General features: G+C 52.7%; 11 protein-coding genes and 1 non-coding gene across 12 annotated transcripts; 3 read left to right on the top strand and 9 right to left on the bottom strand.

Annotated features, from left to right (window-relative positions):
- Window positions 1-228: 228 nt before the first annotated feature.
- On the bottom strand, window positions 229-1,576 carry VC83_08701 (uncharacterized protein). The gene is made up of 4 exons (XM_024472246.1): window positions 1,434-1,576; window positions 1,168-1,372; window positions 688-1,122; window positions 229-638 (listed from the first exon to the last, which is right to left on the bottom strand). Exons 2-4 carry the CDS (start codon window positions 1,308-1,310, stop codon window positions 329-331), a joined length of 888 nt encoding a protein of 295 aa, XP_024320199.1. The 5' UTR covers window positions 1,311-1,372; window positions 1,434-1,576; the 3' UTR covers window positions 229-328.
- An 869-nt stretch (window positions 1,577-2,445) lies between these two features.
- On the top strand, window positions 2,446-3,079 carry VC83_08700 (uncharacterized protein; the record flags this gene model as incomplete). The annotated part of the gene is made up of 2 exons (XM_024472245.1): window positions 2,446-2,637; window positions 2,678-3,079. The coding sequence occupies 2 exons, from the start codon at window positions 2,446-2,448 to the stop codon at window positions 3,077-3,079; spliced, it is 594 nt and encodes a 197-aa protein (XP_024320198.1).
- Window positions 3,080-3,187: 108 nt separating this feature from the next.
- On the bottom strand, window positions 3,188-4,812 carry VC83_08699 (uncharacterized protein). Its single transcript, XM_024472244.1, has one exon. The coding sequence runs from the start codon at window positions 4,658-4,660 to the stop codon at window positions 3,416-3,418; it is 1,245 nt and encodes a 414-aa protein (XP_024320197.1). The 5' UTR covers window positions 4,661-4,812; the 3' UTR covers window positions 3,188-3,415.
- Window positions 4,813-5,190: 378 nt separating this feature from the next.
- Window positions 5,191-6,555, bottom strand: VC83_08698 (uncharacterized protein; the record flags this gene model as incomplete). Its single annotated transcript, XM_024472243.1, has 1 exon — window positions 5,191-6,555. Exon 1 carries the CDS (start codon window positions 6,382-6,384, stop codon window positions 5,191-5,193), a length of 1,194 nt encoding a protein of 397 aa, XP_024320196.1. The 5' UTR covers window positions 6,385-6,555.
- Window positions 6,556-6,593: 38 nt separating this feature from the next.
- VC83_08697 (uncharacterized protein) lies at window positions 6,594-7,822 on the top strand. Its single transcript, XM_024472242.1, has 3 exons — window positions 6,594-6,878; window positions 6,977-7,295; window positions 7,354-7,822. The coding sequence occupies exons 1-3, from the start codon at window positions 6,758-6,760 to the stop codon at window positions 7,517-7,519; spliced, it is 606 nt and encodes a 201-aa protein (XP_024320195.1). The 5' UTR covers window positions 6,594-6,757; the 3' UTR covers window positions 7,520-7,822.
- On the bottom strand, window positions 7,823-9,505 carry VC83_08696 (uncharacterized protein). The gene is made up of 4 exons (XM_024472241.1): window positions 9,208-9,505; window positions 8,724-9,156; window positions 8,247-8,676; window positions 7,823-8,192 (listed from the first exon to the last, which is right to left on the bottom strand). The coding sequence occupies exons 1-4, from the start codon at window positions 9,356-9,358 to the stop codon at window positions 8,001-8,003; spliced, it is 1,206 nt and encodes a 401-aa protein (XP_024320194.1). The 5' UTR covers window positions 9,359-9,505; the 3' UTR covers window positions 7,823-8,000.
- VC83_08695 (uncharacterized protein) lies at window positions 9,506-12,455 on the top strand. The gene is made up of 2 exons (XM_024472240.1): window positions 9,506-9,893; window positions 9,952-12,455. The coding sequence occupies exons 1-2, from the start codon at window positions 9,661-9,663 to the stop codon at window positions 11,447-11,449; spliced, it is 1,731 nt and encodes a 576-aa protein (XP_024320219.1). The 5' UTR covers window positions 9,506-9,660; the 3' UTR covers window positions 11,450-12,455.
- Window positions 12,456-15,264, bottom strand: NRC2 (serine/threonine protein kinase, AGC). Its single transcript, XM_024472239.1, has 4 exons — window positions 14,195-15,264; window positions 13,847-14,146; window positions 13,415-13,796; window positions 12,456-13,347 (listed from the first exon to the last, which is right to left on the bottom strand). The coding sequence occupies exons 1-4, from the start codon at window positions 15,033-15,035 to the stop codon at window positions 12,939-12,941; spliced, it is 1,932 nt and encodes a 643-aa protein (XP_024320193.1). The 5' UTR covers window positions 15,036-15,264; the 3' UTR covers window positions 12,456-12,938.
- Window positions 15,265-17,400, bottom strand: VC83_08693 (uncharacterized protein). The gene is made up of 2 exons (XM_024472238.1): window positions 17,271-17,400; window positions 15,265-17,201 (listed from the first exon to the last, which is right to left on the bottom strand). Exon 2 carries the CDS (start codon window positions 17,069-17,071, stop codon window positions 15,746-15,748), a length of 1,326 nt encoding a protein of 441 aa, XP_024320192.1. The 5' UTR covers window positions 17,072-17,201; window positions 17,271-17,400; the 3' UTR covers window positions 15,265-15,745.
- Window positions 17,401-17,662: 262 nt separating this feature from the next.
- On the bottom strand, window positions 17,663-17,763 carry VC83_08692 (the record flags this gene model as incomplete). The annotated part of the gene is made up of 1 exon: window positions 17,663-17,763. It is a non-coding gene; the product is annotated as a tRNA-Ser (tRNA).
- A 104-nt stretch (window positions 17,764-17,867) lies between these two features.
- On the bottom strand, window positions 17,868-20,312 carry VC83_08691 (uncharacterized protein). The gene is made up of 4 exons (XM_024472237.1): window positions 20,054-20,312; window positions 19,950-19,997; window positions 19,772-19,893; window positions 17,868-19,718 (listed from the first exon to the last, which is right to left on the bottom strand). The coding sequence occupies exons 1-4, from the start codon at window positions 20,204-20,206 to the stop codon at window positions 18,497-18,499; spliced, it is 1,545 nt and encodes a 514-aa protein (XP_024320191.1). The 5' UTR covers window positions 20,207-20,312; the 3' UTR covers window positions 17,868-18,496.
- A 251-nt stretch (window positions 20,313-20,563) lies between these two features.
- VC83_08690 (uncharacterized protein) lies at window positions 20,564-20,929 on the bottom strand (the record flags this gene model as incomplete). The annotated part of the gene is made up of 1 exon (XM_024472236.1): window positions 20,564-20,929. The coding sequence occupies one exon, from the start codon at window positions 20,927-20,929 to the stop codon at window positions 20,564-20,566; it is 366 nt and encodes a 121-aa protein (XP_024320190.1).
- Window positions 20,930-22,941: the final 2,012 nt, after the last annotated feature.

The raw sequence follows: 22,941 nt of genomic DNA, 5'->3' as shown, positions 1-22,941 counted from the left end.
CTCAAAAGGAGCAGGAATGGATGTAGATGGGAGTTATAATGCGTAATTGACTGGAGGTAGGGCCCTGGGGGTCCAGGGTGGAAAGTTGTGAGCAGTTTGTCAATTTGGAAATATAGTTGTAGGTGTAAATCGGGGGAGGACAGCGTCCATTCGGAGATAATAATAATTATAATTCATTTGGGAAAACTTGCGGCCTTGTTCGGACGGGAGTCACATCGAGCATCAAGGCAAGGTTTGAAAACAATAGATTTTATCTTTCCCGCAACGCTCGCAATAAAGGAATTACATATAAGGCTCCTCCCGCATGCTCTCACAACAGACTAACCACTCAGCTAGCCGTACAAATCTGATCCTCCACAATCACCGGATCACTAGTTGCGCTCCCCCAATTCGCCGCATCCAGCGCCTTCCCCCCCGCCGTGTCGATATCCGACTGGATGAAGTCACGCTTCTCGACGAACTTCCACCAGTCCTGGCCACGGAACGCGTTCTCAGTAGACTGCGAGATGGCGTCGATCCACCCCGTGTTGCGGTCGTGGTAGTGCGCGTGCTTCGACCACGAGACGTACGCCTTGGGGTGGTCAAGGCCTCGGAGGCCATTGGGCTCGGGGCCCTTGCCAGCCTCGGCGTCTGCGGTGCTGTGGGGTGTTAATGGGGTTGGCTTATAAGGGGAGGGGGGGAGTTTACGTCAGGGTGTTCTGGATGTCGTTCCAGGCGTGGGAGCTGTATCCGCTGTGCGCAGAGTACAGAGCACGGGTGGGCATCCACGTCGAGCTGGCGTCGCGGGTGTGGATAACAATAACGCGCTCCCAGTCATGCTCGTGACCAGTGTCGACGAAAAGGACCTTCGCGCCGTCCTTTTGGTAGTACAGGTTGTACGCGACGCGCACCTCGGTGTCACTGCATTTCTTGGTGGTGAAGTAAACCGGGAAGCGGGGGCCTTGGTTGCCGATTGGAACGCCCGGGTTGCGGCTGTTGCAACCAACGTCCGGGTACTGGCATTGCGGCGCTGGGATGGTCTGGTGCGCGAGGTCGTAGATGTCGGGCGTGTCGGGCGAGCCGCGGAATGCCCAGGTGGGATAGGTGGGGGCTTGCTTTTGGGATTGGGAGAAGAAGAAGACGCTGTGGGGTGTGAGATGCGGTGGGAGGGGCAGAGGGAACCCTTACGGTGCGTAAGCGTAAGCTAGGTCAACGCCTCCCGAGCTGAGATAGGCATTCAGCTGCGCGTCGGTGAAGGTGGTGACGGCCTGGGCTCCGGTAAGGAGGGCGGCAACGCCGAGGCACCTCGCGGCAATCGAGTTGGCGACCATCTTGGCTCTCTGGTATTTTTCAGAGCCGTCCAGCTTATCTTGACAATTCGGTTTACCTGCCGCTGTGGGTTCCCTCGTCAGATATATACCGCCCAGTCGTCTCCACGTGTAACGTTCCCTTACAGTATATAATAGTCCGCCATTATCACTACCACGTGGATAGGTAACGGGGCCGAAAGGACAGTCGCGAGGCTATATTAGCTCTAAGATCCTCTCACGACATCGCAGGGCAGTCTCACAACGGCTCAAGATGGCAGGAGGGGAAGTCACATGTGAAGCGTTTTGTGCTATCTCGTCGCACCATGCACACCCTAACCCATGAAGATGTGTCGGCAGCATCCATTCCTGGGGCATGATCGCCGATGTTTACTCCCAGGTGGTAAGGATGGCAACGGCTGGAGGCATTCTCGGTCCGTATTTAACAAGCGTGAATAGGCAAGACATCGAGAGGATTCAAGATGTGGCGACCCTTCTTTGCAGCGCGAAATTGTGGGATCTGTTGGATCTCCATAATCTTAAACTTTCTTTCGTAGGAGCCGCAAAGAATACGTCTTCTCACTTCGAATGGAAGGGAGATCTTCAACTGCCGATGCCGCCGCTGTCATGTCTCGTTTATGTCCCCCCATACCCACATCAGGGCCGTGTCAAGCCTAGATATCCATCTGTTAGCAGAGAACAATATTAGTTTCCGTTCCAAACACAGGAAAAAATGCCTGGTTACTCTGCAGATAGTCACGACAGATGCAAAATCTCCCGAAATCTAGATCCAAAATGCTGGGAGGTACAGTATAGTAGCACGGCGTCGTCGCTGATGCGGTTGATGCGGTGGTCAGTGACTTGACGCCCCGTGCCACCATCACATGTAGAATGCATGTGTTTCTCGCTTCACACTGCAGCTTAGAACCGTCCGACTATATGGTTGTGACCAATTCTATAGTTGGACAAGGTATTGTTAAAATGAGCAAAGATAAACACAGATGAGCATAGGTGAGCATTGTAGAACTGATAGGTTTTCTATCATGCAGAGTTAGTAACAGAGAGTCGGTGGAATCAGGGTACTGCACTCGTATGTATGAACTCGTATGTATGAACTCGTATGTATGAACAACTGTGATATGTATCACATAAGACCCTTATGTGTAAACACGAGTTGAAGCGCGCGATTACTAGCAAATGGCATGCCGTAAATGGTGTGACCTTTCACGGGCCGGACATCTACTGCAACAGCACCCACGGTATCTCCATGGGCAGCATTGGCCAGTATGAAGGCGTCAAGGATTACATAGAGAACGCCTACATCGAGAACGTGATCATGCTGAACGCTGAGGTTTGTCACCAACCTAAAATCTCACAAGTGCAATTTCTAGGACGGTGCCCGTCTTGAGGCATGGGCTGGCCCAACCGCCGGCTACGGATACATCAAGAACGTCACCTTCAAGAACTTCTACGCTGACAACACTGCTTGGCCCATCGTTCTCGATGCTTGCTACTTCAATGTCAAGCCGGAGATCTGCTCTCAGTATCCATCCAGGGTCGACATCCACGACATCGTCTTCAAGAACTTCATCGGCATGTCGAGCGGCAAGAACGGACGCCCGGTCGCCAAGCTTACTTGCAGCCCCAACGCTGTCTGTGACAACATCAATCTGAGCGAGATCGACCTTCACAGCCCAAAGGGCGAGGCGGTGATCATTTGCGATGGTATCTCTGACGTCGGAGTTCCCTGCGTGCCCTTGACCGAGGCCAGGAAGAGAGGCCTCGTGTTGTAATTGCAGAAGACTGGTCATTAATCATGGCATGAAAGAGGTATTGCGCAAGTAAAGAAAACGGACTACAAGTTTCGTAGTCTATAATAATATAGTAACAACAGAATTTATCCCTTCCGTACTCTGATCCCTATTTGTCCGGGCAAAGCCATAACAAAACTTGTGACTGAAATCGCATACAGCTGGCTGGCCTTGAACTAGTTCCGTTCCTGTCCAGCTTGCCGTGATCCAGAGGTGCCAGCTGCGAAAAACAAAAAATAGTAAAAAATTAACAAAGATACCCATCTAAATTATCAGTTTCAAACGAAGCTGTCAACACCGATCCACTTCCATGTGCTTTTACTGATCGATGATCCACTGGGGCGTCCATTGATGCGAACCCCTTTTGGCCAACTTTTCTTCTCCGGCCGCAACCTCAGCCACCTCCAGCATCTCCTCTTCTTCCTTGTCCCTCGCCATCTCAATGGCCTCATTGGCTAGCTGCTCCTCCCACTCCTTATCGTCTTCAATAACTTTATCCCTGCGATCTTGTTCCCACTGCTTCTCCATCTCGAGCAGCTCAGCCTGGCGATCTTCTCTGCCCCTCTGGCGCTGAGCCTTGCGCTCCGCTCTCTTCCTCGCTCCACCCTCCTTTAGCTCCATAAGCCGGTCCTGTCTCCACTCCTCAAACTGAGCCTTCATCTCCTTCTTGCGCTGCGCCTTCCTAGCATCCCAAGCAGCTTTGCGCTCTTTCCCGCGCAGTATCTCTTCGCGCTCCTCCTGCTTCTCATCCTGCTTGTCCTGCTTCTTCTTCTCCTTCTGCTCCTTTTCCCATTGCTTCAACCTCTCCTTCTGGATCTGCTTCTCCAGCTTCCTCTCCATCTTCCCCTCCTCCTTTTGGATCTTGCGCTCCTTGTCAGCAGCCTTCCATCTACTCTTCTCAATATCCGCCTTAACCCTCTCCCGCTCCTTCTTCAACCTCCCATTTCTCCGCTTCTCCTCCTTCTGCTCCTCCGTCTCCAAGTATCTGCACCCCTTCCAGACCATGAAGCTGCCAAAGCCTCCTTCGCGGGCAGGGTGCCAAAAGCCATCCTCGACATCAGTACAGGCCCAATTCTTGCTTTTCCGAATCGACGTCTCTTTCCCAACGCCCCTGCAGTCACTCGTCTCGTATAAGCGCGCATAAGGGCGTTCAGGGCTCTCGCCGATGATGATGATAGGACCTGCAAGACTGAGCTCGATGCTCTGTCCGCGGACGCCCTCGGGGAGGTTCATGCAGCGCGCAGAACAGTACTCGATCTGCAGAAGCTCTGGCGGTGTATCGGTGTCGTTTCCTGGGACGTAGAGCTGCTGTGCGCTGAGGCGGCGGGGGCATTTTGGCTCGGTATATATGACAGCGAGCTGGCCGGGGCCGTTGATGCGGTAGTGAATGTGGCCGGAGGAAGCGGAGAGGACGTCGTCTGTGGTAGTATTGCCGGATTCAGAGTTTTGTACGTCTTTGGTGGCTGGGTAAGGTTGCGAGATGGCGTCGTGGGCGGCTTTGATCGCTGAGGTAAGTGCGAGGGTGAGGAGAGGCACGCTACGGCAGAGAGTTGAGACTCGCATTTTGACTGGTTTTTTAAGACCTTGGTTGTTATAAAATCAGTTGTCTTTGAATGCCAAACAATAGGAATAATATGAAAGATGTCTGGTAGTAAGAAGAATATAGGAAGATGAAAATAAAGGTGAGAAATATGATAGTATCTACTTTTAATAAGTGCCATCTTGACACAAGGCCGGCGCCTGCTGGCGTGAAGGCTAATATTAACTAGATATGATCAGTGAGGTTTCGGCGACGAGCTAGAGTTTAGCCCCTGACTAAAAGTTCATTACTTTCGATATATGCTTCACGCGCTCGGCTTATTGCGGGGATATGACTCAAGTAATTGCAATAAAATAGAATCTGAGGAGTATAAGAGTGGTAATGACGGTGTATCTACTATAATCGTCGTGTATTAGTCTTGCTAAATTTTCTCATTCGTGGAGCTCGACAGAGTTGGAAATTTGAGCGCTGTGGACCTTGGTATTAATGATTTCTTAACACACCTTGGCCAATCTTTGATTCTGACAAGCCAAATCGTATAAGTGACCTTACTCTAAGTCGTATCCATATCATCGGCCCCAGCCCCTGCCTTCTCGATTTGTTCTATTTTCTCCAATATCCCGTCTTTCCAGATCTGATACTCTTCTCTCTTCCTAGCGCTCAGGTAATCCACGCGTTCCTGCATCATGGTTCCTAGTCCCATAATCGATTCCTCTTCTCCGTCATCGTCTTCATCGGCGTCCTCGTTCTCCGCATAAACCATCGGCTCATCACGTGTTTCTGGCCCTTCGATACCTGAACCGCTCTCAATATTCTCAAACCAGTCCAATCCCACCCACCCCTTCGAGCTTAACTGCATAAGCCAAGCATCCACATCCTTCCCCACAATATCTGTCCATCCTTCCCATCCCTTCCCACCCGCTTCTTCCTTATCAACCTTCCCCACCACCTCCTCATCTACCCTCAAAGCCTTCAGCCCCACAAGAATACTCCGCCGTAGAGCCACATACTCCTTCCCACTAACCTCTTTCCCAGTCAACCTAGTATGCACCAGGACATACACCGCCGCCACCAGCGCCGGAACCTTCTCCTTCTCCTTCCCTTCCCCCTTTTTCGGTTTCGGCGTCGGCAGCGTCAGTACACTCCCCACACCCGCAAGCACATGTGCCGTCGCGCCCCTCGCTTCCATCTTCGCGCACAACCCCCTCACCACAGGCCGTATCCATGCCGCTATCTCGCGACCACGCCCTCCATGTGACAACTCCGACTTGCGACTCTTATTTTGCGGGCGAAACGCGGCTAGCGAGCGCTCCTTTGACGGCGTCGGGCGGCTGGGCAGCGGGAGGCCCGCCGGGGTCGTCGAGGCGGGGTTTGACTTGCGTCGCGCAGGTGTTTTGCTATTGGAGGGCGGAGGCTGTGCATCTTCGAGGCGCTGGACCTTCTTGGGTGTTCGCTGGGGGCGCGCGGCGAGGGCGGAGGAGAGGTAGGTGTAGAGCTTTGTGTAGACGCGTGGGGGGACAGGAGGGCGAGGCTCGATTGGAGGAAGGTTGAGGGTGGATTTCAGGCGCTCGCAGGCGATGTGAGCGCAGACGTAGGCGCGGCCTATTTCTTCATCTTGCTTGAGGTTGCTGGCTACGTTTCGGGATTGCGCGACGAGGGAGGAGGCGAGGTTGATGAGGTCTGAGGGGAGGTCGGTTGTGAGGCGGGGGAGGAGAGATGTGAGGGATTGTTCGATGGAGCGGTTCATTTCAGGTGGGTATTTGAGATTTAGAGGGAGGAGGATATGGTATTATGGGTAATAACCAAATAAATATCAGAGGAAGTGCTGTGGAAATGGTGAGGCTGGTGGTGATACCAAACCGCGATCTACATAGATGCCGCAAGGCTAGTCTAGTCTACATTTGGGGTTCAACAGGCCGGACAGGACAGCGCGATTCTGGAATAAACCGTATTGAGCTATGTTATAAAGATGCTTTGTTGAGGAGTGCATAAGGCCCGTTGATCAACAAAGAATAACGAATATACGAACTAGAGCCAATCAATTGCACCAATTGCTTCGTCGTAGTGTTTTCAAAGGACACCGTAACGACCTCTCAGATTCGCTTTAGAGTTTCTTGGCCATGGCTCCAAGACGCCTTCTCCTCTCCCTGTTAGGGCCTTTACTTCTTCTCTCACAAAGTGCCTATGCCCATGGCGCACACGACGAGCAGCAAGCAGACTGGGCGACACATCATTTGGCTAGTAAATACCCCTTCGTCCTCACTCCCCCCACTACAGCCCCTCCCCCGCGCCTCGTCTCCAGCACCCTTTCTGCAGCCCGTACTTACATACCTTTCTAGACGAGCATCATATCTCTAACTTCGACGGCGGAGCTTTCTTCCAATTACACGATCTCGACGACAACGGGTATTGGGACTTCGACGAGATATACACGACGTATGGGCTCAAGCACGAGAGCACCGACCACATCACGAAAGACCGCAAGGATGGCGTGATCAATGAGGTGTTAAGCCTTCTGGACCGAAACCAGGACGGGCAAGTGACTAAAGAGGAGTGGATGGCGTTTGTCGCAGGTGGGGGAAAGCTTCCCGATTTTATGATGGGGCCGGGACACCATGGAGATGACGAGCATGAGTATGAGATTCATCATTGGGAGAAGTAAGCTTATACCTCTACCAGGTATGGTAAATCTGGACAGGGAGACTGACTAGCACAGATATCATGACGAGAATACCAGAGAAGAAGACCTGACACATCCGGAGGATATTGCGCATTTTAAGAAGCACGACGAGATGGATGCAGAGGCTGATCGGATAGCGAAGTTGGATAGTCAATCCATTGTTCTGGATAATATACCACAGAAATTCAGGATCGCTAACTGATGTTGGCCTGGGAGGGGGAAAGAACTGTATAATTTATGTGGCATACTTGTAATTATGATGTCTAATGTCCAAAGAGAAACCTCGATGTTTCAATATAAATGATGTGAGGAGTATTGAAAGGCAGGAACCGATTATTCTACGATTTGGCAGCCACCTAATGGTGGCTAATCTACATTTAGATCTCATATTAGAGAGAGTTATAACCTGGATTGGCTATCTTGGATGAAAAACGTAAAAAACTATATTCCTTTATGATCATATATGCGTACATTTCATATCCGTTCCAGCGAGGACCCTATTGGGCTCTCTTCTCGATTTGGAAACTCTGGAAACACTAACGCCATTTATACTCAAACAGGGTATTTCTCAACCACATGCCATATGCCAAAGCCAAAACGCCAGTATGCAGGGGCAGACTCCAAAAACTAAGGGTTTAACCGTCGACCAGAACGCTCCTGGTGACGTAAATAACAGTTGTGGTTCAGAGGAAGTATTCGCCAGCGCCACGGCGGCCTGCAGGGACAGCTCGCTGGTCTTCAGGAACGGCCGAGAAGATGGAAAACTTGGGATCGAGGTCCTCTCCGACGTTCATGATGGAGGCGACATTACCGCAGCGGTAGCAGTAATTTGGAGCAGACCAGACGGTAACAACGGACTTCTGCGGGAAATGGTACTGCACGCCGTTAGCATTTGGTTCACGTTCCTGTCAAAGATTGTCATATCATACCTTATAACCCTCGTTTACAAGCTGATGAGCACGGGCAATGAGTTTAAGTCCATTGACCTGGTTGAACTCTGTTGCGACCTTGTCTCCAAACAGCCATCCAGCTCCACGGGGAGAAATGGCCCAGGTTTCCACATCTTCTGGATCACTCCAGACCAGATCACAGAACGCACCCTCGTGAGGAATCTCCTGGGCACGGGCGACGACGCGGATTTGGTCCAGAGTACGGATTTCTGGACTCAGACCTCCGTGAACACACAGAACAGCTCCATCAACAATAGCTGCAAGGATAAGGAAGTCAAAAACTTGACAGCAAGCCTTCCAGACGGACGCATTGCCATATTTTTGTTGGCACTCCTCATAGAAACCGTAGACTTGTGTGATTTGACGAGACTCGTGGTTGCCGCGGACAAGGGTAATGCGGTCGGGGTATCTGTGATAATCAGCATTGCGCCAATTCAGGGTTCGCGAAGCACTTACTTGGCTTTCAAGCACATAAGGAGAGTAAGTGTCTCCAAGGAGAAATAACCGCGGTCGACAAAGTCGCCAAGGAACACAAAGTTCTGCTTTCCTGTGCCAGTAACTTCGTTGGTGTTGTCAGAATGAGCAGCCGAACTTGCTCTTGAACGAGCGCTCCCGGCGGTACGGGGACGGCCCCTTGGCTGCTCCTCAACATCATCCTCTGTACTACTTGCAACGCTGCTCCCGATACCGCTGTCACTGCCAATTTTATCACCGCCGATAGTGGTTGGAGGCTCAATATCGTCAGAGGTGATCATAGTTGTAGGAGCTTGTACATTTGTCTCCCCCGGCATACCACCAGCGACTCGGAAGAGCTCGAGAAGGTCGTAAAACTGCCCGTGGATATCGCCGCAGATTGTGACGGGCGTACGCACGGGTTGGATGTTGGATTCTACGTGAATTTGTCAGTGGCCAAGCAATGATATATCTGAATCAAACTCACCCTCCATAAGGCACTCCTTCACCATCTCACAGAGCTGCTTCATGGCACCCTCTGGTAGGTATCGACATAGCTTGGCTTGCTCCAGCCACTCATCCAGTCCAGCACGGGGGCCAAGTTTGGCCGGGCCTGGCTTGGGAACTCCAGGCGCCATATTGAGAGTAATTGTAAGTGTGTCAGGGAGTTGCTGAGCGTGAACTCGTGGAGTGATATCAACAAGCTCACAGAGGTGCTGTTGATGTGGATCTGCACGCGCGCAATCCGAGAGCGCTACTCGCGCTTCGTCGCTTACAATTCCTTGGTCGACGTACCGCAATCACCACCCCACCACAGCAAAATTGGGTGGAGTTACTGATTGTGGTGCTGCACAGACCAGCGGCGATAACACAAGGTTCTTGGGACGAAATCCGCAACACTGAACAGTTCCAATTAGTGTACGCACTCAAACACTTGAAGATGACTTCTCGGGCTCAGGCAAACGGCGTATTGCCGATACCGGCTTCGCAGACTGCACCAAAAATGTCGAAAGCCTCACAGAACAGGGCAGGCCCTTCGTTGAAAGTTGTCGTTCGACGACTTGCGCCTGCCCTCACGGAGACAGAGTTCATGAAGATAATCGGCGATGAATGGAAGGTTGGAGCAGGGAGAGTAGATTGGTTCTCTTACAAGCCTGGGAAGGTTTCAACAGAGTATGCGCCCGACCATCAACGCTGCTATGTAATGAAGCACCCATACTAACTGCCACAGCCCCTCCAAAGCGTCTCGTCCGTCCCGTGCCTATCTGCATCTCATCAACGAGCCATACCTGACCCAACTGTCTAATCACGTCCGCCAACTCACCTTTGAAGACGCGGCCAAGACTTTCACAAACCCATGCCTCCTTGGCCCCGCCTCCCTCGAATACACATCCTACGCCCGCATCCCAAGTGGAAAACGCCGCACCGATGCACGTCAAGGCACGATCGACCTCGATCCAGAATTCATGGACTTTCTGGAGAGTCTGGCCAACCCAAAATCTACCAAGGGAGAGGATACCGAACCATCTACGAAAGGAGAGAAAGTAACTACAACTCCATTGGTACAATATCTCAAAGATAAGAAGGCAAACAAAAGCAAAGAAGCAGCCGCCGCCAAAGCCGCAAAACAGAGCCGTTTGGAATCCCAGGCTGCCTCTGCGTCCGGCAAATCAAAATCAAAAGAGGGTGCCGCCGACGAACCTCACAAGAAGACCCCCAAAGATGGGAAGAGGGAGAGGCTCGTTGAGAAGGCCGCCCGGGAGGCAGTCAGAGTCCTCAACAGGGAAGCATCAAAGGCCACAGGAGCGCAAGCACAGCCAGGCAACGCAGCGCCCACCGAGGCACCGAAGAACCCCCGTGCGGCGACCCGCGAAAGAGGAAGCATCGCCGCAGCAGCACGGATATTACAGCGCGACCTCGGCCTGAGCCCAGTGAACGCGCATCGCCGCGCCAAAGTAGAAGCCGGAGCTGCCGCGAAGAGCGAAGCAGCAGCCGCGTCCGCACCACAAGGGCCGAAAGCCGGACCATCAAACGCAGGCGGCGGAGGCAAGGGTAAAGGGCGAGTGGAGAACAACAAGGCGAAGGAGCCCACTCCAGCAATCACACTATTGAAGAAGCCAGTCGAGCCCGCAGCTGCAGCACCACCAGCTTCTTCAGCTTCACCAAAACCAGCAGCTGGTACATCCGCACCCCCCTCAACATCTCGCCAGACAGCCTCAGCATCGCAACCCAACCCCCCCAGCGCCCCCTCAGGCCGCAAACCAGCGCCCCCCCCCGTCCCCACCGCAGGCGCCACCCGCGCCTTCGTCAAGCACGCCAACCCCTCGCAAGGCGTCACAGAGCCGCTCCTCCGCGAAGCCATGACCGTCTTCGGCGCGGTGACGAACGTCGAGATCGATAAGCGGAAGGGCTTCGCGTATGTGGATTTCGCGGATACGGAGGGGTTGCGTAAGGCGGTTGCGGCGAACCCGACGAAGATCGCGCAGGGGACGGTGGTGGTGCTCGAGAGGAAGGATACGAAGCCTGCGAGGGAGGCGCCGGCGGTGGGGGCGAGGGGTGGGTTTGGTGGTGGTGGTGGGAGGGGTGGGAGGAGTGTGAGGAGGGGGAGGGGAGGGAGGGGGGCGGGTGGTGGTGGAGGAGGAGGGGGTGGAGCAGCGGCGGAGAGGTCGGCTGGGGCGAGTGCGTCGGCTGCACCTGCGGCTCCTACGGGACCGGCAGCGGCGAAGTGATATTCTGGACTGGCCGTGTTGGGTTGAGCTGGCGGGACTGTGAGACACATCGTAGTCATTGATGTCTCGGCGAAGCTCAGCGAAGCTCTGCGACGCTTGTTAATAATGATAGAACTACACGAAGAATATAATAGCTATTCCTCATTGAAGTATGAAGTTCTTCACGGCATGGGACTCAATTAATAAGCTTACAGTTTCGACCCAGGGTCGCTCCGATATAATACCTCTGCTACACTTACTGATTTCTAGCTTCCGATCGTATTCCTATATAAAGCTTCCACTACCACCCCAACCAGTTCTCACGCCATCCACCAACCTTTTTCTTCTCCGTAGACACAGTCCTGGACCAACATATAGCGAGGGATTGAGGAGACCAGGAGTTGGTTGTTGGGTTGGGAGTAGCTCGCATTACGAGGAGTCCAGTTGCTGTCGCTTCACATTCTCACCACCGTGTACTTCCTGTCACCGCAGAATTCCTGATGTTGCTTGTTCCCTCTACCGCTCGTTGTTGTTGCCGTTGTCATTACTGTTGTCATTGCCACGCATAACTCAACGATAGGACCTCCATATGATGAAACAAAACACCCGTAAGAAAACCCACAGCACGCAGCTCTATTCGGTGTTTTTTGAGCTCACCGAGGCATTGTCCCCTTGGTACAGCTACCAGCAGCACATGAGAGACTCGATAAGTTGGCTTTACATGGTAGAAAATCGTCTCCTGTGTAAAATTTACCATTACGAAGGCTTCTGAGACTTTTAAAATAGAGGTTGAACAAACAAGCATGACCCTGAAAGATAGCAATAAACCATCACATACAGAGTCAAATCATGTCCATTCATTCTTCATCTGACAACCCTCAACCTAGCTAACTCCTCTCTCCAATCATTCTGATCATAACGCATCCACATCCGTCATCTCATCCCCTCCGCCACCCCCCCTTCCCGTCCACCCAGCTTTTTATCCCGCCTATCTACTCGGACAAGCCACCCCTCCAACCACCCACCGCCCCAGCACCACCAAAAGCCACACGCAAAAAAAGCAGCGCAAAAACCCCCCAATCCTCAACGAAACCACCAAAGCCACGCCCCATCAAAACAACAAATACAAAAAAAAAACGCCATAATGCAATAACACAAAAAAAACACCCAATCAAGCCCGGGCCTTTGGGCGCCAAAATACAAATTGAAGGGAGTGAGAGTGTGAGAGGAAGAGAAATGTGGGACGCGCTGTCTAATTCCATTGAGAGACGCCGGTCCGGGTGATAAAATCAAATGATGCCAAATGACGCGAAAAGGAGTGAATGTAGGGAGTGCTGGTGCCTTGGGTGGTGGTGAGGGGCGGGCATTGGGGATGCGCTCCTGTGTCGTCCGGAAGGCCCAAGGCAATCGGCAACCCCAGCAGGTCGGTGAATAATCGTAGTAGTAGTAGCAAGGGTCCAAGGGAACCGTGACTGCAGTCTAGTCCGAGCAGGCGAAGATACGCCCATTTCTAGTCCCTCCCATCATATCTGCCGTTATTCAAATCCACATGCTGCCCCACCTCCTCATCATGATGCAGCGTAATGCTATTAAACTCCTCAAACGGATCCACCACATCCTTCCCCGGCGTCGGCAGTCCCGAATCAAGCGGCACACCCTTAGGCAGCCCATTCGCGCCCAGCGCATCCTGATTACGCCCCGTGATATCGACGCTCTCCGACTCCTTGACGTTGCGGAAATTGACCGTGTCAATCGCGCGCCCTTGGTGCGGGATCATGGGGGGCTTCATGTGCCGGATCAGAGCCCACTGCGTGGTGCGGAAGAAGGGGTGGGCTTTGACGTCTGAGGCGCCAGCGCGGGCGCCGAGACGGCGGTTCTCGTCTTTGATGAGGAGCTTGCGGATGAGGGGTTTGCAGAGGCTGGGGTGGGGGGTTAGTTGGATTGCTATGGACGCCAGGGATGGGTTGGGGTTGGTTGGGGGCTTACTTGGAAATTTGGGGGTTTCCGGCCCCCTCGGGGAAGGGGACGTCGTCGCGCAGGATGTTGGCGAAGGTTGCGTTGCGGTTCTTGCCCTTGAAGGGGGTGGTGCCGTATAACATCTCGTAGACGAGGATGCCGAGGGTCCACCAGTCGACGGCGCTGGTGTGGCCGCATCCCTTGATGACTTCTGGGGCAATGTACTCTTCGGTGCCGACGAAGGAGTTGGTACGGAAATTTGCGATACAGGATTTCGTGTCGATGGTCGGTAGGGAGTTCGTGTTGGTTCCGTTGCGGCCAATAATCATAGTCGGTTTCCCTCCTGGGTCTGACTGTTTTGATAGATCGAAATCAGACAACATTATGTGGCCTGACTGATGAAGTAGGATGTCTGTAGTCTGTTAATATAGGTCTCGCCTTAACTGTAGACAATATACTTACTTTCTGGCTTCAGATCTCTGTAGATGAAGCCCATCAGATGCAGGTACTCCAATGCAGCTGTAACCTCTGCGGCATAAAACCTAGCATCATCTTCTGGTATACACTTTCCAGGGCGAGTCTGTAATGCTCTAAAGAACTCTCCACCACTGCAATATTCCATGCACAAGTATAAGTGATCCTCAGACTGGAAAGAATGATATAGCGTGACGATAAATGGATGGTTGCTCGTCGCAAGAATCTCTTGCTCAGCAAGAGCTCTCTTAATCTTATTCCTCTTGATCATCTCCTTCTTGCTCAGGACTGTAATATGTTAGAAATGTATCACAACGATCATATAGAGGCACATACCCTTCATCGCATAGAGCCTTGAGCTCTTCTTCTCCCTCACCAGGTAAACCTTCCCCACATCTCCCTTCCCAATCAATTTGATTTTATCGAAACTGCTCGGCGAAACCTCCACATCGCGCACCTTGATCGAGTTGGAACTATACGTCCTCCTGAAAGCAGCCGGAGCCCTTGGTGGCTGCAATTCCCCCAGCTCATCAGCACCTGGTACGGCAAGATTGACAGCCGACTTATCCCCAATTCCCAGTCCTTGAACCGGATTCTTGCCCAACTCCGCTGTATTCGGCCTCTCTGCACTTCCCTTGCCTTTCGAGAACAGTCCCTGCGCATTCGGCGCACTGGCAACCCTCCTCAATTTCCTCGCCAACTCCTCTTTCCCCGCAGCTGTGGCCTGATCGTTCGCTCCCGATGCAGCACTGATGTGTAACGCAGGCGTGCCAGTCGGGCTACTCGGTACGGATCCCTCATTGTGATGTCTGAGGTTTGGCATGCCCTGGTGTTGAAAGTAAGGGTTCGCATGGGCGATGGGGCTGACGCCATCGTCCAGCGGGTGGCCCTCGCTCGCAACGGTCGCTGATCGATTGCGCCCGCTGAAGAACTTGGACTGGCGGAAGCTCTTGCCTTCCTGCTTCGGGGCATCTTTGGCGCCTTCGGTCTTGTCGGACCCCAGCGTATTGATGCGGAAGAAGTTCTTGAGTTTGGTCGGAAAGTGGCTGTTGCCGTTGACGTTCTTGTCGGTCGTCTTGTCGCTCTTGCTGGAGGACATGGGGAGGCCAGAGAAGGTCCGCTTCTCGTTCGATGGAGACCCCGGTGTCGACGTGTTGAAGTGTACGAGGGCGGTCATCACCAAAGAGTATCTGCAGCCGAGTTTAGAGCTGCGTTACTCTATGGTGGTGGTGAGGTTGGAGAGGGGGTTTTCGGTGGGTTGATCGTCGTTCGTTATGTTTCAATGGGTGAGGATGGTTGGTTGCTAATCAGGCCCGGGCTTCTTGGTCCCGGCGCTGGGGAAGGCGGGTGGGGCGGATATGTATTCCAAGGTGGCGCAGACAATATGTATCATTACGAGTCCAGTGGCAACAGTAATACAGGTACGAGAGGTCGGAGTTTGGTTTGGAGTTTTGGTGATAATTTGTACATAAGTTAGACATAACTTACGTACGAATGGGGTGAATTCGATAGTGCGGAGTACAGTAGGAGGAATCTACGAATCTAACTTACGTACCAGCCACGCCATCCTACGATCCTACCTACAAACACTCTACACAAATAAATGGAACCTGTTCAAACGATATACATGCTAAATGAATGAGGTAGTTCCATCACCGAATAAACACAACTTAAATGACTCTGTGATGAGAATGCAAAAGCACAGTAACTAGTCCCTAAGCCCAGCCAAATGTCAACGAGGGTCCTCCATTGGCCAGACCACCTCCTCGTGTCTCAACCGCACGCATCAAGTGATAGATGCTGCCACCACAAACCACAACCTTAAAAACAAATCCCCAACGACCCTCGATGAAAAATCTATAAAAAACTAAAGTAACACTGTCGGTCTCACCAAATCCAGTCCAGCAGGTTCTTTCGGTGCCTCAACAACGACGCAGCCGTGCTAGTCGACGCTCCAATCGCCCCATCCAAGCTCCCCATTGCAGACTCCGTCTCGATGTTCTGCCCAAAGGCATCACTGTTGTTGTGTACCACTAGCAACCCCTCCTCAAGTCCCTCCCCAGGCTCATACCGACCGTTTGGCCCCCTGAACAGCTTCGCCTTCGGCAACACAATAACGTGTCGCTGAACCTCCAGTGCCTCCCTCAGCAGCTCTATCGCGCCATCATCAGAGTAGTCGTTGAACGCAAAGGCTTTCATATTAGCAAACTTGACAGACTGAGAAAACCTCGCAGGCTTGCTCGCGGATGCCAGGTGCTTGAGCGCGGCGAACTGGAGGCGATTGGCAATCTTGGCCCCCCCAATGGCCTGAACAAAGATAGATGGCGGGTCAGAGGTGTATATGTACCCCTGGGGGCAGGCGACTTCCAAGGCGGATAACTCATTTCGGAGCTGGTGCACAGCCGTATTATAGAGGAACTCTAGCGACACGACGACCTTGTTCGATGCCCCAAGTGCCGAAAATACATTCTGGAAATCCACAGGCGACGAATAACCGTCTCGAATATGGCGTTCGAGGAAATTCAGTGTCGCCGCGTCACTGAGTGCATTCTCTACCACCGCCTTCAAAGGCGGCAGCCTCTGCGAACCCACCAGATGCGCAACCAAATGACTCTTCAACCCATCCTCGTACTCCTCCATCCCCCTCCCCTCCCACTTCTCCTGATCCCCTGAAATCCTCCAATCGGGTCCCAACTCCCTCCCCACTACCTCCCTAACCTCCACCCGACACGCCTCCATCATCACGCTGTTAAACTCAAAATCCATCTGCACCGCCGCACTAACCACCACCCTCCTCGCCTGCAACCTACCATCCAGCAGCGGGAAACCCTCCACGTAATGGCCGCCCGTGTAACGATAATCCCCATGCATGAGCGCGCCAACGAGGGGCGTGACGAAGGTATGCAGCACCCCCTCCATATTAGTGATTACACCCTTCCGGCTGGGAGCGAACTTGATGGCCAGCGCGCTGTCGTTTTTGCGGCGCATGAGGTGCGTGATTAGGGAGTGGGGGACGAAGGAGGACGCGCTGATTATGGGGGCGGGGGACGTTTCAGGGGTGGCGAGGTAGGCGGCGCGGGGTTCGATGCCGCAGCGGGGACGGACGCTGGTGGGGACGAGGGGGTAGGAGGAGCCGTTGAAGCGGAGGGAGGCGAGGGATGGTTGTTTTAAGCCTGAGGGCGTGAGGGATGGTGGTGTTTGATGAGAACCCATCTTGTCTTTTGGAGTGACTGTGTTGGATGTGGTGATTATGGGTGACTAGGCTAGATGTGATAAAGTAACGGTGCTGGATGTGATATATGGTAGTAACTGGGTTGGGTGTGGTGGTTATAAGTTGACTGGGCTAGATGCAATGATTATGAGTGACTAATGATCGTGAAAGACCGCGTCAGAAAGCTACTGGGTTAGAAACCTTTTATCAGCCTCAATCATGAGAGATGTTGTGGTAGGAGCCTAGCCCCGCTGTAAGACGGCGTGGGAATCCTTCACATAAGTAACGGCCACAGGATTCAGGAAAGATAGTTATTGGATGCTTGATATTTCCTGTATATTATTTAGAAATTGAAAAATAATCAAAAGACTTCCCGTAATCAATAGATGGGGGAGAGTGGCTCATATCTGAACACTGCGTTCTGAGCAATTAACAATCCCACCACACTAACCCCGCACAAACACCATGTCGACGACACCAACACCACGAGCTCACAACATCCAAACCAGCTGTCCGATGAACTTCCCATGAACTCCATGCAATTAAACACTAGGAATAAATGAGAAAAAAGAATACAAAAAATACAAAACATACGACACCTGAGTGATTCGAACACTCGCTCCCGAAGGAAATGCCTGACTTCCACGTGATGTAGATAGCAGGGCATCGCGTTAACCACTCCGCCAAAGTGCCCATTTTGATTATACGACAACTAGACCAATATATATACATGGTAAGCGCCAAAGAGGATATGACAGCCAGGAGCTTTGTCGGCGTCGAGAGCTGAATACTCAACATGTCTCACATCTTCATTCATTTCCAAAAACCGGTCATAAGAAGCATCAAGGCTCATTCAGAATGTCACTTTGCTTTCTCGCACCCTGTCGATCACTCACGAGGATTATGTGTACGGCCCGAGGCTTTATTTTTCTTTACTATAAATATAACGACAGGACCACTCGGTGGCAACAACACTCAACGGCACTTACAGCGGTACTCGGCGGTAACAGGAGTTTTGATGGGGGCTTCTTGTTCATTTCAGTATGCAGAATCGAATACAGCAGGCCGAGAGGAGGGATTGTTTTGTCTTCCCAAACCCCACCTCGTCGGCTAGAATGCATCCATGTAGTTTGAGGTCCTCAAGTAGAACTATACGGTCTGTGGTAATGGTTAATAGCATATGTGGCTAACATGTTATCGCTATTGAATCCGAAGCTTCCGCTTCAGTAAGTCAGGTTCAATCAGTGTCCACCGCATCCGGGCCCCTTTCACAGCGGCATATCCAAGGTTATCTTAGAATAAATATTCCAGCATTTTTTCCCATACTCAAACCGTAATATCCCTATCATATCCTATCCAATCTACATTTTGACGATTTCCCATGCACAGCAATGCCAAAGGTATCACGCTAGCTAGTGGAAGCCTCACTATGCAGATACCACGCCATACCAAATCATCCCCATGACTCCTCCCAATATAATAGCCACTGGAGGCGGCACATTGAACCACCTGCCCCCCACAAACGACGTCGCCGTCACAACCACCCACCACGGATCCAACCCCAGCGACGACCCCGACGTAAACTTCTCACTCAAAAACCCCTGCTCCCATAACCTATAAACCGCCGTATAAACCAGTCCCACCGCCGCGGCATTCACGCCTCTCAGCCCCGACGTAAACCATCGATGGCCGCGTAGCACCTTCCATAATCCCATCGTGCCTGTATGCAACACAATTCCCGGGGTAAATATCGCCACGTACCCCATGACAGCGCCCGCAGCGGGGTTCATGTGCGCCGCCGCCGCTAGTGCACCGAGGTAGACTGCGAAATTGAAGTTTGGGCCCGGGAAGGCTTGGCAGATGGCGAGGCCGAGGAGGAAGTCGCGAGGTGAGACCCAGTTCTCGGCGACGACGTATTCGCGCAGGAGGGGAATGACGACGGGGCCGCCGCCAAAGATGATGGTGCCGGCGAGGTAGAGGTTGGAGAAGAGGCTGAAGCCGATGGGAGGGGAGGAGAGGGTACCGCGGAGGACCATAATGGTGATGAAGGTGGTGAAGAAGAGGGCGATGATGAGGGCGCCGAGCTTCCAGGAGAAGACGCGGAACTCGAGGTTGGCGGGGACGGTGCGGGCGGTGTCTTCTTCTGTGGGTTGGTCTTGGGCGTTCTCTGGGGATGATTCTTCTGGAGACGCTCTTCCAGGTGCTCTCCGCAATGTTGCGGAATCCTTGATTGAACCATGCCGGGACTGGGAGACATCCTGTAACTTCACCTCGTCGCTAACTTGCTGTTCCTCGTTGCCAACATTCGACTGATCCCGTGGTCCAAAGACACCTGCTTTGACAGCCTTGACAGCCGTGTGTCCCCATCTATAATCCCAGAGAATTGTAGCGCATCCCCCAAGAATCATCAAGACTGGGAAGTACCAGAGCGCATTATATAGCATCCCCGCGCTGCCGCCTAGGAATACCAATATCCTCGTTAGTTTATCCGTGATGGCCTTCTGAGATAGCTGCACAGCTGCGAGAGCGATGATCCCAACAGTGGCGGCGTTTAGGCCAGAAAGGAGAGCGTAAACTGGTGCAGGTAGGGTATCATTAATCTTGCTCACGCCGACGGCGAGGCCGTATGCACCAATAGCGCCAGGAAGACTGGGGCCTGTTAGCCTTGCTCTTCGGCAACGCCACCCAATTCGCACGCTTACCTCCAGACGAAGAATGATAGAATGCCCGCGACAAAGCCACCGTGGATGAGATTTATGGCGTAGATCATCTTCGTGCTCCCCGGCCCTGGCAGAGCCTGACACAACGAAAATATCTCCTTATACTATGAGAGTGTTTGGTCAGCTGATGAAAAGGGGTGGTTCCGAAAGGGCTCCTCACCATCTGATCATCAATCCATTGATACTTATCCACAAATAAATCCCGAAACTACATTCCAATCAGCTTGGTTCATCTAAATTACAGATAGAAAGTAGATTCCTCACAATTTGAAAATGAACTGCCGGTCCCCCAAAACACGTGAACCCCAGGTACCAGTTCCGGTGCAGCATCTCGCGCACCGGGCCGCCCATCTTGACGGGGTCAACACCGAGATACTGACCAGCCTTCTGCAGGGTCTCCAATATCGAAGACGACATATTGAGACAATCGCTGTAAGCAAAGAATTTTGCCAGACGAGGCGTTGACAATCTAGGTTTTACCAGTCACATAGCTAGTCGTTGTCGTTCCGTTCCTACATCTTGGCTTGGCTCATGGTGGAGATTAGTTACGGCACCCCACCCACGTGCCTCTATCATGACATCGGGGGGGCGATTGCTGGCAACAAAAATTAGGGCAAAAGATCTATATACCCTGCACAACTCCTGTAAAGATTAATATACGCTGTAAATTAAAATAAGATCTATATACCCTATCGCCGTGATACCCGTAGCCCCCAAACCCCCGTATGCGACCTCGCCGTCGCCAACTCCTCCACCGACCCCCTATCCCACCCCCTATTCCTCCGCAACCCCCGTAAACCCCCGTAAACCCCGTACTGCCGTAGCCCCTATTGATGGGGACGACGGAAACGCCGAGAGTTCTGGCCCGGCTCCCCGCAAGTCGAGCATCGACTTCTTACGGGGTCGGGGACAGCAGAAACCACGGCTCCAAGCGGGAGGAGTCCTCCGTGGTCTCGAGTAGCTCGTCGCCCTTGATTCCGCGGGGGCGGCCGAGGAAACAGACCGCTGTTTCCTCGGCCGCCCCCGCGGAACCCGTATCACAGGGGGTTCGCACGGGATGTCCGCAAGAACGGACCATGCGGTTATATCAACCGGCGGCAACGGGTCAAGGTAGGCGGCTCTCCATTGAGCCGCCGACATTGAGACAGGTGTCTCCTACCTGTCGGCCCGTTGCTAATATCAAGGCAACGGCGTGTCCACATGGGATGCCGTTAGCTTGATATTGGCGGCAGGAGCAAGTCCCTGCCGTGATATCAACAAGGTGTACAGCCTGGTTTGGCTGTACAACCCGTGCCGATGTTGTGTTGGAGAGATCTGGACTCGATTGCTTCGAGCCCAGATCCTACTGTCGTTAATGGCCCCTTTAACAAAAGGGGTCGTCACCCGGCCTTCCTGGATGGCCTTCGTGGCGGCCATCCACCTCTTCCCCCGCATCTCCATCTCTCGATGCCATATCGAGTCAAGGAGCTCCATAATCGGGAGCTCCCTATCGAACTTGAGAGTCTTATTTAGACTCTCAACGATATTGCTTGTGTCGTGGGCATATCGACGCCCACGAAACAAGCACTCCACCTACTTCTCGGGCTGGCTTGCCTCAAGGTAGGCAACCGCAGCCGGCTTCACCCTCCGAAGCTCCTCCATCTCAGCGTCGAAGATCGCTTGAGTCCTCGCTCGAGCGATCCTCCAGAAGGCAGGAGAGAGAGCCCGGCCGAAGTCGTCCGCGAAGTTGCCCTTAAGGTGGTGGCAGCACCAAGCTACGGCCACGTTCGGGCCAAGGGCTCTCTCTGCCTCCGTCAGCCCCTTATCTTGGTCCTACACCAAGGTGCTCTCCTCCGTCACAAGCACTGGAATTGCTTAGCGTAAGTGGCAGAGGAACGCAAGGGGTATGTTTTCACCGTTAGCATCAATGCCAACAGCGAGCAACAAGGTAAGAATGAAACGAGCCTTTAAAAAGGTCCCGTCCATAGCAACGAGCGCAGCGAGAGTGCGAATGTCCCCTCTGAAACAGGGGGACAAACGAAGATCCGCCAGAAGCGGTCATGCCGATCTCGTATGAGATCGACATGGACTTCTAGAGACGCTGTCTTAAGAAGCGCGATGTAGGCCGGCAATAGCTGGAAGCTATGCCGTTGTGCGCCTGTATCGTTAGCGAGGAGGCGGAGACGGCACTCTGTGCCCTCTTGTAGTCAAGCTCCTCTGCGAATCGAACGCGAAGGAGCTCAACGATGGCTTTTGGAGTGGTCTCCTTCGTCACATTCAAGTGACGATGCAACGGTGCTTATTGTCTTTGACAATGAGCACCCACAAGCTGTCGCGAGGAGTGGCTCGGCAGCGCCAGCCAAGTTATCCTCCGGGCAGACGAAGATCGCCCGGGTCTGATCCTTGACGGCCCAATTATCCAAGCGGTGATAAGGGCGTCAAGGTCAAGATACTCAGTGCCATCGGTCAGCACTGAGAGTTCAGCGAGGGAGGACATCTCAACTGAAAAGGGGCCTCTTCGGAGGGGGCTTTCAGAATAGGGGGCGATGGCGGGAATGGCGACGGCGAGGTGGCGACAGCGAGGTCGAGGCGGTGAGCCGGCTTGACGGAGGAAATCTATTATAAATAGTTAGCGTCTGGTATATCAATCTTTACAGCGGCTGCGCAGGGTATATAGATCTTTTGCCCCAAAAATTAATGAGGAATTTTCGGGGATGGGTTAATGAATCTTTCCAGATATGCTTATCGACATAATATATGGCACTTAGTTCTTAATCTCTATACTTTTCTGACCCTGCCTTGTAAATTTCGGTGAGTTGCCATTCTTGCTAGACAAGCTTGGACCTTTCATCCATCCTGGCCTCGGATTATTCGTTTTAAGGTGAAATAGGTATTGGTGAAATTAACAGCGAGGAAGAAGATGACGACCTCAGTATCGCAGCTATATATTACTTTACAGTGACCCAAACACAGTTTTTACAGCGTCGAACATATTTCTTCCTTCCAACAACAATACCAACACCACGACCAACCTCTTCAGTGGCCACGATGGCACCAAACAAGATCCATATCTCCTCACTCCTAACAATGCGAATGTGAAATCTAGACACCCACCGACCGTCGTACTCTTCTCACCACCCACTTCTCACCACCCACTTCCCACTACCCCCTTC

The sequence above is a fragment of the Pseudogymnoascus destructans genome, assembly GCF_001641265.1.
Source record: "Pseudogymnoascus destructans isolate 20631-21 unplaced genomic scaffold scaffold_29, whole genome shotgun sequence".
Lineage (NCBI taxonomy): Eukaryota > Fungi > Ascomycota > Leotiomycetes > Thelebolales > Thelebolaceae > Pseudogymnoascus > Pseudogymnoascus destructans.
The sequence above is the reverse complement of the archived record's forward strand: the minus strand, read 5'-3'. Positions and strand labels throughout refer to the sequence as shown.

What these genes read in the sequence shown, in the direction of transcription:
- VC83_08701 (XM_024472246.1), bottom strand. Translation starts at nt 1,310, where the DNA reads ATGGTCGCCAACTCGATTGCCGCGAGGTGCCTCGGCGTTGCCGCCCTC. An exon ending in CTAGCTTACGCTTACGCACC is followed by an intron (nt 1,123 to 1,167) that starts GTAAGGGTTCCC and finishes CACACCCCACAG; the next exon opens with CGTCTTCTTCTTCTCCCAAT. An exon ending in GACATCCAGAACACCCTGAC is followed by an intron (nt 639 to 687) that starts GTAAACTCCCCC and finishes AACACCCCACAG; the next exon opens with CACCGCAGACGCCGAGGCTG.
- VC83_08697 (XM_024472242.1), top strand. Translation starts at nt 6,758, where the DNA reads ATGGCTCCAAGACGCCTTCTCCTCTCCCTGTTAGGGCCTTTACTTCTT. An exon ending in GGCGACACATCATTTGGCTA is followed by an intron (nt 6,879 to 6,976) that starts GTAAATACCCCT and finishes ATACCTTTCTAG; the next exon opens with ACGAGCATCATATCTCTAAC. An exon ending in GAGATTCATCATTGGGAGAA is followed by an intron (nt 7,296 to 7,353) that starts GTAAGCTTATAC and finishes TGACTAGCACAG; the next exon opens with ATATCATGACGAGAATACCA.
- NRC2 (XM_024472239.1), bottom strand. Translation starts at nt 15,035, where the DNA reads ATGACCGCCCTCGTACACTTCAACACGTCGACACCGGGGTCTCCATCG. An exon ending in AAGGCTCTATGCGATGAAGG is followed by an intron (nt 14,147 to 14,194) that starts GTATGTGCCTCT and finishes AACATATTACAG; the next exon opens with TCCTGAGCAAGAAGGAGATG. An exon ending in CAGAGATCTGAAGCCAGAAA is followed by an intron (nt 13,797 to 13,846) that starts GTAAGTATATTG and finishes AACAGACTACAG; the next exon opens with ACATCCTACTTCATCAGTCA.
- VC83_08695 (XM_024472240.1), top strand. Translation starts at nt 9,661, where the DNA reads ATGACTTCTCGGGCTCAGGCAAACGGCGTATTGCCGATACCGGCTTCG. An exon ending in CCTGGGAAGGTTTCAACAGA is followed by an intron (nt 9,894 to 9,951) that starts GTATGCGCCCGA and finishes TAACTGCCACAG; the next exon opens with CCCCTCCAAAGCGTCTCGTC.
- VC83_08693 (XM_024472238.1), bottom strand. Translation starts at nt 17,071, where the DNA reads ATGGGTTCTCATCAAACACCACCATCCCTCACGCCCTCAGGCTTAAAA.
- VC83_08699 (XM_024472244.1), bottom strand. Translation starts at nt 4,660, where the DNA reads ATGCGAGTCTCAACTCTCTGCCGTAGCGTGCCTCTCCTCACCCTCGCA.
- VC83_08691 (XM_024472237.1), bottom strand. Translation starts at nt 20,206, where the DNA reads ATGTCGTCTTCGATATTGGAGACCCTGCAGAAGGCTGGTCAGTATCTC. An exon ending in CGGCAGTTCATTTTCAAATT is followed by an intron (nt 19,998 to 20,053) that starts GTGAGGAATCTA and finishes ATTGGAATGTAG; the next exon opens with TTTCGGGATTTATTTGTGGA. An exon ending in CTATCATTCTTCGTCTGGAG is followed by an intron (nt 19,719 to 19,771) that starts GTAAGCGTGCGA and finishes AACAGGCCCCAG; the next exon opens with TCTTCCTGGCGCTATTGGTG.
- VC83_08696 (XM_024472241.1), bottom strand. Translation starts at nt 9,358, where the DNA reads ATGGCGCCTGGAGTTCCCAAGCCAGGCCCGGCCAAACTTGGCCCCCGT. An exon ending in GAAGGAGTGCCTTATGGAGG is followed by an intron (nt 9,157 to 9,207) that starts GTGAGTTTGATT and finishes AAATTCACGTAG; the next exon opens with AATCCAACATCCAACCCGTG. An exon ending in TTGTAAACGAGGGTTATAAG is followed by an intron (nt 8,193 to 8,246) that starts GTATGATATGAC and finishes AACGGCGTGCAG; the next exon opens with TACCATTTCCCGCAGAAGTC.